The following is an 11,485-nucleotide window of genomic DNA, read 5'->3' as shown; positions in this document are numbered from 1 at the left end:
CTCGCATCGCCATCTTGATCTTCCTTCCCCACTGCCCTTAGGAGGCTGGTAGGACACGGTAGAACAAAGGATACATCCTGTTGAATGGAGGAAAAACTTAAGACTCAAAGAAGCAGAATGCTTTAACCAAGCTTACGTTTTTAGTAAGCCAGAATTCGGGGCCCAGACACCAAGCATTTGAAGCCTGCCAATAGAGCTTGAAGCACTTCCATCGAACACAGTACAATCTAGTTTGCTTTCAACTGACAGCAAATGTTTCAAAACGAAGAACTCTTTTAGGTAAGTTTGGATTTCAGAGACTGCGTATAAAAAAAAAAAGGAAATGACCTCAATAGTTTTTGTATGGATCAGAGGTTGACATGATATATTGCATTAAATAGAATACATTATTAAAATTAATTTCGTATATTATTTTAATTTTGAATGTCACTACTAAAAATGAAAAATCACATCTGTGGCTGGCATTTGATTCCTATTGAACAGCGCTGGTCCAGAAGTTTCCCCTTTGGATAAGACATCACTTCGTAGGTGAGGCTAAGTGGGCCCAGGAGTCCAGCTGTGAGTAAAACAGGACAGAGACTTGCAGCAAAGGGCCAAAGGACAGCTGGTCCACCGTGCCCTTGGGAACAGGGCCCTTCTTATGCAAGACATTAAAGAAGCAGCAAGAGTTCCATGTGACAATTTCAAAGGAAACATTTTCATTTCTGCAACCTAGTTCTTTCCTAAACTCCGCCCAAGGCAAAATGGATTATTGCTTCCTGGAAATGGAACCAGGGGACTTGAAAGTGTTTCATATTAAAAACAGAAAAGCCAAAGAAAAAGAAAAATAATTACATTTCTAAAAGCTTTTAGAACAAATGCTTGCTTGTGAGAAATAATTTTCCTATAAATATTTTATTCCTCCTTTTCTTTCTTTTGCTCGCCAGCTGAGGCGTTCCACATGGATATAGGAGGTGATGTTCCCCTTGGGAGGGAAGATCAAAGCCAGTCTGGGTCTACTTTCCACTGAGTTTGACGTAGTCTTTGCCCGCCTGCCTGAGATGAAATGGTCCCAAAACTTTGGAAAAACACAGAAGGAATGCAGAGAAAAATCCATAGCTACATAAGCATGGAAGCCAGTTGTTTCTGAGAAAGATTCAAGGCTTGGTTAGCAAGCGAGAAATGCTTATTGTCTGTGGGAACCTGCCCCTAACAACCCATTTTGAAAGACAACATGTAGTCCTGTAAACAGCAAGTCAATCCTGACTGATGATAAAGTTGCATCCAGAAAACAATGAGCCTATTAAATGGGAGTTGATAAATATTAAAAAAAAAAGAAAAAGCAAATAGGCAAAACATGAGAATGAGAATGAGATTCCCGGAGGCTAAAGACTGGATCTTAATCATTCCTAAAGCCTAGAGCCTGGCCCCACACCTGTGCTTGGAGTGGAGCGCCCCAAATGTTTGTTGGATGCCCGGATCCATTAATCAACCAGTCCAGGGGCACCTGGGTGGCTCAATGGGTTAAAGCCTCTGCCTTCAGCTCAGGTCATGATCTCAGGGTCCTGGGATCCCTGGGATCGAGCCCTGCATCGGGCTCTCTACTCAGCGGGGAGCCTGCTTCCCTCTCTCTCTGCCTGCCTCTCTGCCTACTTGTAATCTCTGTTTGTCAAATAAACAAATAAAATCTTAAAAAAAAAAAATCAACCGGTCCTAAGAGCACTGAGTGGGAATGATGTGCCAAGGCGCTTAGCATGGAAAACTGGGAAAGGATAATGCCACTGATAGCAAAGGAGAAGCTAGGGAAAGACCTCATCTTGGGACCAGATTGTACATTAGATTTGGTTGATGTGTTGAGGGGATGGTAAATATCCAGTTGCCCGTGGACAGCAAGGAGCTGGAAAGAGATTCAAGGCTATCTTGATAATCAGCATCATCACGTCAACTCCTAGCTAAGGAACTATGATCCTATTTGGTGTAATCTTACTAAAGAGATGAAATGATACATGAGGCGTGTCCATGCAGGACATATATATATCTATCTACACACAGATGTATTTTGCTGACTTGGCATTCAGGGGCCTGACCTGCAGCAAGGGTAGACTTCTTCTGTGCTACTGCTGGAGACGATCCACCGTGGTTTCCCCATGTTTCTGCTCATGTTGCAAGCAAGGCACTGATTGCTCTTTCTTCCAGACTTCCCAAGGCTGTCTTTACAGCAAGGACGGACACCAGGCCTTCTTCCGGAGCAAAGGCCAGACATGCTTACTGCTCATTATAAATGATTTGAGTTGCCTAAATTCCTAAACTCTGTTCCTTTCCTGTATCCCAATCCACTATGTGTGCAGATGTCTTCTGGTCCTTTTCACGGAGTCTTGTGGGAATTGGTATTTGGGGACCGGGCTCAAAAAATACTGATAGTTTGGCTACTGCAAGGGCTGTGAGTAATAATCTGTCCTTTGTCTCTGACTCAGGAACCTCATGTTTTCAACGAGCATCCATTAAATGGTGGCAGGCAGACTTGGTGGCTTTCAAGTGTGGGGGCGGGGAGGTGCGGAAATCTCAGGCTTTTCACAGTTTTTGACACCCTCTCTGAGATTCCCACTCTGGCTCCAAGGAGGAACTATAGGAGACTGTATCTATAGAACTACAGAGGGCTGGAATTGAAGGCAACACAGAAAGTTCTTCTCTCGGGGTAAGAAAAGAGAGAGAAAAAGAGCCAGGCCTGATTGCTTTGGGGCATGCCTTTCATTCTGGATGTGGGCTCCGATCTTTCAGCAGCAGAAATTAAGGATGGTAGAGAGCATGCAACCAAGAACACACAGACCGAGAATTAAGTAGGGTACAGGGGGCAATGAGGCTGCAGGGTTTTTAAACGCAAAACAAACTCCCCCCACCCCAGAAAAGGAATTTTAACATAAATCTGCAACCAAAAGAATATATTTAAAATAGATTAGCTTCTTCTATTTTCTACCAGTGCATTTATTTTTTTTTTTAAGATTTTATTTATTTATTTGACAGAGAGAGATCACAAGTAGGCAGAGAGGCAGGCAGAGAGAGAGAGAGGAGGAAACAGGCTCCCTGCTGAGCAGAGAGCCCGATGCGGGACTCGATCCCAGGACCCTGAGATCATGACCTGAGCCGAAGGCAGCGGCTTAACCCACTGAGCCACCCAGGCGCCCCTCTACCAGTGCATTTAAATGAGTAAACCAGTTTACTCAAACCATTGAAAAGTAAACCCATGCCTTTAAATGAGTTTTTTGTGACCTTAAGGCTTTATTGTTCTTATTTTTTTTCCTGGATGAGTACTGATTGCAATTATTATTATCCATTTACCTACTTCCTTGGTGCTGACAGAATGATTTGCTTCAATACCAGAGCCCCTGCCGCGTCCTGGAGGGAGGGAGTGTATCTTCTGCTTCTCCCCACACCCCCTTTCCTCTAGGGAGCTCTCAGTAGAGTCTGGAGGACATGCTGAGGTGTCTTCTGACGAGTTGCTGGTGTGCCACTGAAAGAAGTTTTTTAAAGACAAGTTCCGCCCTCGTACATGTTTAACTTGACATCTAATTTTTAAAATTTAAATGTAAACAGTTGCAAAGGATTTAATTTCCAATGCGTTGTTAATAGTATGAGAAAGAAAACTGTCCCAAAACAGGCTATGGCAGAACATTTTTGCATGATGTAATTTACAACCCCTTCTGTGAAGTCATTATGATTCTTGATAAAATGCTTGAGTAATTTCCAGATAGACTTTATGGGATTAAGAAATCCTGAGAAGTTAGGGTTCCCCACTCTGCTATCTTAAGACAGGTCAATCAAATATTGGCCGTTTTTTGGTTAATGGCACCTTTCTTGCTTTAAAGGTCTTTTCCGAGAGAGAACTCTGGATTTGAAGTCCATTAAAAAAAAAAAAAGACTATTTATTTGAGAGAGAGAGTGCATGTGCACAAGCAGGGGGTAGAGGAAGAGGGAGAGGGAGAAGCAGACTCCTGATTGAGCAGGTAACCTGATGCCGGGCTTGATCCCAGGATCCTGGGATCATGACCTGACCCGAAGGCAGACACTTAACTGACTGAGCCACTCAGGCGCCCTTATTATCCAATTATTAAGATGTACAAATATGTTACAAATTTTGGTAATTATTAAATATAAAAAATAATTTAAATGGAAAGACGCCTCTTACTGGTATGAATGGGGCTGGATTAATTCCCTTCCACTTTCCCCCTGCCAAGATAAATAGAAATTACCCATTACTAGAAGGAGCTCGAGTCACCATTGAGTCTATTCTTGCTTTTTGTTCTTATGGATGTAAGTGTGAACAGTGTTGTTCACCTAAAAACATGTGGTATAGCGAACAACCTTGTCATCAATAAGATATTGACTTTATTTTTCTGGAGTTGTCCTTATGAATTGGTACAATATCACTCATGCTCCATTGGTTTTCTTCATGGCCAGTGAGATGCATATTTTACAGTTGTCTAAAGTCTGGCCTATGAGCAGAGTCATGAACAGAGTGATTCTTTGGGTAAGGATAAGGGACTTGTATACCACTTACCTAATTCAGTTTCACACTTTTTTTTTTTTTTCTGTATTCTGCACAATAAGTATTTAGAAACAGATGTCCCTACCAACCAGAAGTTTTCATTAAGTCTCCTGTTGGTTAAAACAAAATTTGTTGTTTAAATAGCCATTAGACATATCCAGACTTAAAATATATACCATTGATGGTAAGTGTTTAAAAGAGAGTTGGGGGCGCCTGGGTGGCTCAGTTGATTAAGCATCTGACTCTTGATTTCGGCTCAGGTCATGATCTCAGGGTCCTGAGATCGAGCCCCTTATTGGGCTCCATGCTGGGTGTTGAGCCTGCATAAGATTCCCTCTCTCTCCCCCGCTCTTAAAATAAAATAAAACAGCTTTAAAAGAGAGAGCTAGGGGCACCTGGGTGGCTCAGTGGGTTAAAGCCTCTGCCTTCGACTCGCGTCATGATCCTAGGGTCTTAGGATGGAGCCCCGCATTGGGCTCTCTGCTCAGCAGGGAGCATGCTTCCTCCTCTCTCTCTGTCTTCTTCTCTGCCTACTTGTGATCTCTGTCTGTCAAATAAATAAATAAAATCTTTAAAAAAAAAGAGCTAGACGTCGACATTCTGATGTCTTTAGAATCTACACATACTGCAGAGTTTAAAAATATTTCTTAAAAATAAAATTAATATTAAAATTAAATCAAATTAAAATTAATATTGAAATTAAATTATTAAAAATATTTATTGCAGAAGGTCCTTTGCAGAGGTATCACATAGACCCTTGTAAAGGTCCCGCTTGCTTCCATTTCATACCCCACAAGCCTGGCTATTCTGAAAACCTCCTAATCCAGTCTTGGGAATGTTTTGCTCCTCCGAAAATTCTTCCCTCACATCCCGACAACAAATGTCCTTTGTCCCATAATAATTAAAAAAAAAAAAATTCCCTGAAAGATCCAAATTGAATAACAATAAAGATCTGATTGGAACCTTCATAAGCCTGACAATGTAGAATTGTATTTCTTAAAAAGTGTGTAACCACATTTGTCTGGGCTGCAAAAGACACCACAGAATAAGATCAGAATAGAATTTCAACTGACTCCCTAATTTCCTTAGAATGGCTTATATTACAAGCCCTTCCTGTTTTTTTCTGATAGAGTAGGTGTCCATTACTAACTATAAGTGATAAGAAAGTATAAAAACAGCCTCTTCCCTAAAAGTACAATTGAAATTAGCACTGAAGTTCAAATTTATAAATGTCATTTTAGCCTAAGTTTAACTGTAGACTACTTATTTACGTTTAATCCTCCTCTTGATGATTATAACTCCTCTTGATTTATAATTGCTTCCTAATTTCCCATAATGGACCAGGCCTGGGTCCTCAGATGAGAAACAATAAACAGTTACTAATGAAACACAAGTCACATACCTGAATATGCAGAGGTTAAGTAGACTGGGGCAGAGGATGTTGGTGGTGGTTTTGTTTTTTGTTTTTGCTTGAACTATAGCAAGGTGCTTCCTTAATTTGAAATGTGACTTTACTTTAAATCTTACACTTATGAGAGTTTTCAGCCTCTGCAAAGTCGGAGATGAACAGTGTGCTCTGGAGCATGTCATTTGTCATTTGACCTACCGTGATGGCTTGGGAGGGCCAAGGTGGCTCCTGGGTGCTTTGCTCCTTGTGGCTCTGTTTAAAGCCCTTGACCCCAATTTGGAAAATGTACGTCTTCTATTTAACCCTGACCTTGGCCCATATACACACCACGTTGAGAGTAACGCAGGTACGAATCCCTTCTCAACATAAAATCGGTAGGAATACTTCTCTGTTGTTTGACCGCAAATTAATGGACACATTGAAAGAAAGGAGGGAAAAAGAGGACTAGTTGAGGCTTTTATATACGTTCATTGCTTCTAACATGTTTTTTAGAACAAGAAAAATGTAACATCGACTACTCTTATTAGAGTGAGTGGAGCCACAATACTGTACAGTTCGGGGGTTCGGCAGCCAGGAACATTTACCATTAAAACCAGAGAACAACAGCCCGTGGCAAAACAAAACCGGCCAGAAATTAGCCCCCATGACTTTTTTTTTTTTAATATATATACATTTTTAGAATACTCTGCCTTTGAACAATACAAACAATAACAACAACAAAAGACAAAACAGGCTTTATATTAAAAATGTCTGTGTTCTTCATGGTTACTTCTAAAGCAGCTTGGAGGATTTTGCCACTTGGAGTGTACTGCAAATTGACTCCACTACCATGATCTTGGAAGGATAGCAGCACAGGATTTGATATTCCCTACTCATCGCTTTTGACAATGTAAACCTTTCACAAAATAGTATTTTGCTTAAAAATTAGAATCATTCAAAGGGTCTGATCATTCTGTTCCCTGAGGCCTGCCAGGGAGGTCTGGCTTCATACCATGGGTTTCCTGCTTTCTCAGAGCGGGGCACAGGCGCCACTGTATTTCAGGAAGAATCCGAAGGACAGCCACTGAAAAGGGCCTGTGGAAGGAGGGCAGGAGTGCTCTAGACGGGTCTCTGTCAAAGCAGACCACATAAAGCAACCCTCTGAAGGTCAAACCGTCATGGCCAGAATTTAATCCCCTGGTCATTTCCTGTCTGGATTTTCAACTGAATGAATCTCATGGGTTTAACCAAACATGTATGTCATTCTAAATAATGTGTTAGATTCTGATTTGCCCAGGGACTAGGAAACCTTCAAGGAACAAGGTCAAAGGGACAACAGATATATCCTTCACAATAAACAATTCTGTTGACGTGGAAATGCACATAACTAGGTTGAAGCGAAGCTCCACAGTGGCCAACGTGCTCCGGGGTTTTCAGCAGCTGAGACCCAGGGCTTCTCTCACCTTCTCAGAAATGCTTTTAAAACAACTGAGACAAAAATCTCAAACAGAAAAATGATAATTTTTGCTAACGAAGTGTGGAGGCCATAACTAAGTACAATTAAAAAAAAAATGCTGAGATGCATGTATCTTTCTTTTTTTAAAGCAGCTTTCAAAATATTAACCACAGCATTAAACATTGAACATAGTACATTCCAAAGTTAATACAGATAAATGGTATATAATGCAATAATGCCACAGTTATTCCATGAACGTCTCAAAGCTGATTCTAAACTTGAAAAAAAAAAAACATTTTCTAGTTTGTTTGTTGTAGATTTCACTTCATTGCTACTTCTCTAGAGTTTCCACCATTTTTTTTTTTCTTTTTTAATGCCCCAGGATGTACAGATAATTTCCACATTCCACACCTGGAACTTTTTTTCCCCCTCCTCTGTCAGGTTTTCCAAACAAAACAAAACAAAACAAAACTGCAATGACAAGGTAATGTTTTACATCGTAACTCCAGAGACATGGGTTGATTAATCCATGACACCTCATTCCAACGCTTCCTTTAGCATTTACGACTTTCCCCAAGGTCACTAAAAGCCTTGCTCTCAACTGTGCGCAAAGGCGGGCGGCCGCGCGGCCAGCACGCATGCGCCGTGGCCAGCACGCATGCGCCGTGGCCATGCGGCGCCCCGGATGCACTTGTCTCCTGCCGGGTTTCCTACCGGTGGCGCCGAGGCCACCTCCCTCCGCAGGGAAAGGCTCAGTGCCTGTTTCCTTCCCTCCACAGTGATAAACGTCTTAAGAGCCTTGGCTCCCAGGTTCCCCGCTCCACGAGGAAAAGGGCCCAACTAGGGGGCCCGGGGGAACAGGCCCAGGGCCACGACTGTTCTTTCTCGACAGCGGGATTCTGAGCTCTGTCGGCTCCAGCGCTCGGAGACCGCACTGCTCTGTGTAAAAGCTTCGAGCAGGCCAGCGAGCGCCCCGGCTCCGTTCCAGGACGAGGCCTCCGAGCCGGGGCAAGGCGGGACTGCAGGCCGTGGCCTCTTAGGGAAACGCAGGCACTTGTGGCGGCCTGGTGCTGCTGGATAAGTCACCAGAACGTTCACTTCCTCGCCTCCTGGAGGATTCTGTTTCATGCACAGACAGAGCCAGTATCTGGGGGAGAGTATCCACAATGTCTGAATATACACATCAGGGCTTTAAGGTACTGGATGCTATCGGATAAATTGCTAGAATGCTTCTCGGCACAATTGGTAGCTTAAAAAAATACTTTCCTATGGTTTCACGGCATTTTCCCCATCACTGTCCTTCGGTGTGGAAATCTTGGTGGACGCCAATTCCATCTGAAGTTCCCCAGGTTTTGTTGTTGTTGTTGTTGTTGTTTTTCTTCCAACCGGGTCTGTACCATGTGAGCCAAATGCTAAGTGTCTGTTCTTCAGGCCAGGGAAGAATGGACTTCCCATCGAGCGCCTTCCCTCTCTTCAGATCGCAGCCCCCGGGGCAAAAAGAAAAAAAATAAAAGTAAAAAAAAGAGCAAGGAAAATGAACACCTTCTTCCTAACCTCCAGCAGCCAGACACCCGGCTTCTGGAACCGTCAAGTCCTCTGTCAGTCAGTTCGTTTGCTCTTCAGATGGTGAGTCAGTCCAGCCAACAACATGGAAAACAAATCCGTGTTTATAGGCACAGGAGATCCAGGTGGAGCTGCACAGGTGGGGCTTGCCAATTAGTGGCAGGGTTTCCAAAGACAGGAGGTTCGATGGGACGGTCTTAAATAAATAAATCTTTTTTTTTTTTTCTTGATAATGTAAAAAATAAACGGTATTTCCCTTTGGCAGTAAATAGCTGATTCGACTCTGAGCCTGAAAGCTGTTTTTGTTTTGTTTTGTGTTTTGTTTTTAAGAGACCACAGCTTCGTTTCATGGTACGGCACTGGCAATGCATATATTTCTACTGCTTTAGTGAACCTTTTGCATATTTGTTTGTGGCAGGCCTACTGACTTCACTTGTGGCCCAGGTAGGCACCCAGGGTGATGCAAGCTCCCACCAGGGCCAGACTGAGCAGGGCCTTCAGGGACAGCCAGGAGAAGTCAAACAGAGGCTGCACGCTGGGGCCGTACAGCTCCACAAAGGCATCCTGCAGGGGGAGAGAGGGGGAGATAAAGAGAATTAGAGAGAGATAGAGAGAGAGAGAGAGAGCACAGGATGTCAGCCTATGGGGAGGATAGAATCCAGCCCCAGGAGCCGGGCACCTTCCTCAGGGCATGAGGAAAAGTGAAACGCTCTTCTGGGGCGGTGATTCGGACCCACTTTTCAAACTCTCATTCAAGAAGTATTCATTGAAATCCCGTTGATGAGCCGGGCACCACAGACACAGCAGTGAGGGAAGCCGGCTGAAAGTTCCTACTTCGCCAGGCTTTTATCTGGTTGCAGGCCATAGACAGCAAACAAGATAAATGTATCAGAGAGTGTGCGAGAGAGTGCTAGGTGCTAAGGAGAAAAATAAAACAGCAAATGCAGTTAGAAAATACTGGAGGCTAGCAATTTTAGCTAGCATGGCCATCCCTAAAAATAATAAGAAACAGTAGGTACAAGTATGCTCCTTTATGGTACACTTGCTATAGGCCAGGCCCTTGTAATAAATGCCTCAAATTATTATTTATTCTTTATACCAATATTATGGAGTCATTTTATTTGCTTCTCTTGTGTAGAGGAAAATAAAACCTGTGTGGAAAAAACAGACATTAAGGGATTTGTCTAATAAGTGGCGGTACCGGGATTTGAACCCAGATCCAAACCAGTGCTCTTGAGTCGCTCCGGCCCTCCCACGGCTCACAGCACCTCTGTGAGAGGTGCCAAATGTCCCCTAGGGACATTTGTCCAGGACGCTGGCATGGTGCACACAAGCAGGGTGGCCTCCCCTGGTGGCATACCTAGACTCTGAAGTCAACAGTGGGTTCTCCTGGGTAAAAAAGCTGTCTCAGGGTTTTCTCTGGCAGTGGCCAGGCTGGGTGACCACAACCTTGCATTTAACTCAAGTTGTGAACTTCGCAAAGCATGTGGTCACTTATAGTCAGTTAGGTGTCACTGAACACACACGGACCCAAGGAAGGAAGATGTCTCCTCTCATCCTTTCTTATTGCTGCCTGGAAGTCAGGTCTGTAGGAATATAATGGGAGTCATGGCCAAGTTATCTGGATTGTTTGAGACTGGACTGAATGCTCATTTCTTAGATTTGTTGGGGGACATTTATTGGATCCAGTGAGTTGGACAACTCTCTAAGTAGATCTGCATATATAAACCAGTAATTAAAATTCTTTTTGCTTGGTATGATTTATTCAGGCATGAAGAGAACAAGACATACTTCCAGTTACTCCCAACAACATGGCATCAGAGCACACAAGACAGTAACACACCCACCCGAGGAAGGAAGCAACCTGTAGCGTTGCTGTGTGGAGGCAGTTCTGATAATGCTCAGTGTTTTTGTCTGTTTAAGGCAAGTGCTGCAGGAGGGAGCAGGGATCAGCTTTGTCTCTCCAGAGCTGTTCCTGGTTTTGGCACATGGAGGCACTTAATAAGTATCAATTCAATTGACACTTAATGTTTTCTGAAGTCAGTCATTGGTTTGAATTCTGTCTTTGGCCTAATACTTCACCAGATGTTTATTCTGCCTGTTTGAAAGGATTCCTTCTATATGTAACCTCTGGGAATCTTGGGAGTGGTCTTGAAGGTGAGCGTTTAGGGCATAATTGGGGTAACTTCTCATGTTATTAAATATAGATCCACACAGTAATTTTCAGGACTGTCTAGTATTCCATGTTATATATTCTGTTCTCAGTTTAACCGAATCTTTATCTTTTTGGAACTTTCATGGTCATAAATAATATTATGATACATTTTTGTACATGAATTCCTTTCCATTTGCTAAGTTTGCTTTTTGGGGACAAATTCCTAGAAATGAACCCAAATGATCGGTCATCAAAACTGCTAATCCTGACGGTCACAAAATGTTTCTGATGAGATATTCTCATTCTCTCTCTTGTTGCCCTTGACCAAGGAAACCCTGTACAAAAGGCAGACAAGGGTTTAGGACAGTGGTTCTCACTGGGGGTCATCTTGGCCCTAGGGGA

The 11,485-nt window shown here is 43.0% G+C and overlaps 1 protein-coding gene across 2 annotated transcripts in view; it reads right to left on the bottom strand.

The window, feature by feature from the left end:
* Nucleotides 1–6,373: 6,373 nt before the first annotated feature.
* The window catches only part of BCL2 (BCL2 apoptosis regulator), a 164,842-nt gene continuing 159,730 nt past the window's right edge, over nt 6,374–11,485 (bottom strand). Inside the window, exon 3 of one of the 2 annotated variants that reach the window (XM_032311484.1) lies at nt 6,374–9,492. In XM_032311484.1, the coding sequence (XP_032167375.1) occupies nt 9,358–9,492 (135 nt within the window). In that variant the 3' untranslated portion in view covers nt 6,374–9,357. The remainder of the gene's footprint in view (nt 9,493–11,485) is intronic. The other variant, XR_004278320.1, reaches the window with a different exon arrangement.

The sequence above is a fragment of the Mustela erminea genome, chromosome 13 (genome assembly GCF_009829155.1).
Source record: "Mustela erminea isolate mMusErm1 chromosome 13, mMusErm1.Pri, whole genome shotgun sequence".
Classification (NCBI taxonomy): Eukaryota; Metazoa; Chordata; class Mammalia; order Carnivora; family Mustelidae; genus Mustela; species Mustela erminea.
The sequence above is the reverse complement of the archived record's forward strand: the minus strand, read 5'-3'. Positions and strand labels throughout refer to the sequence as shown.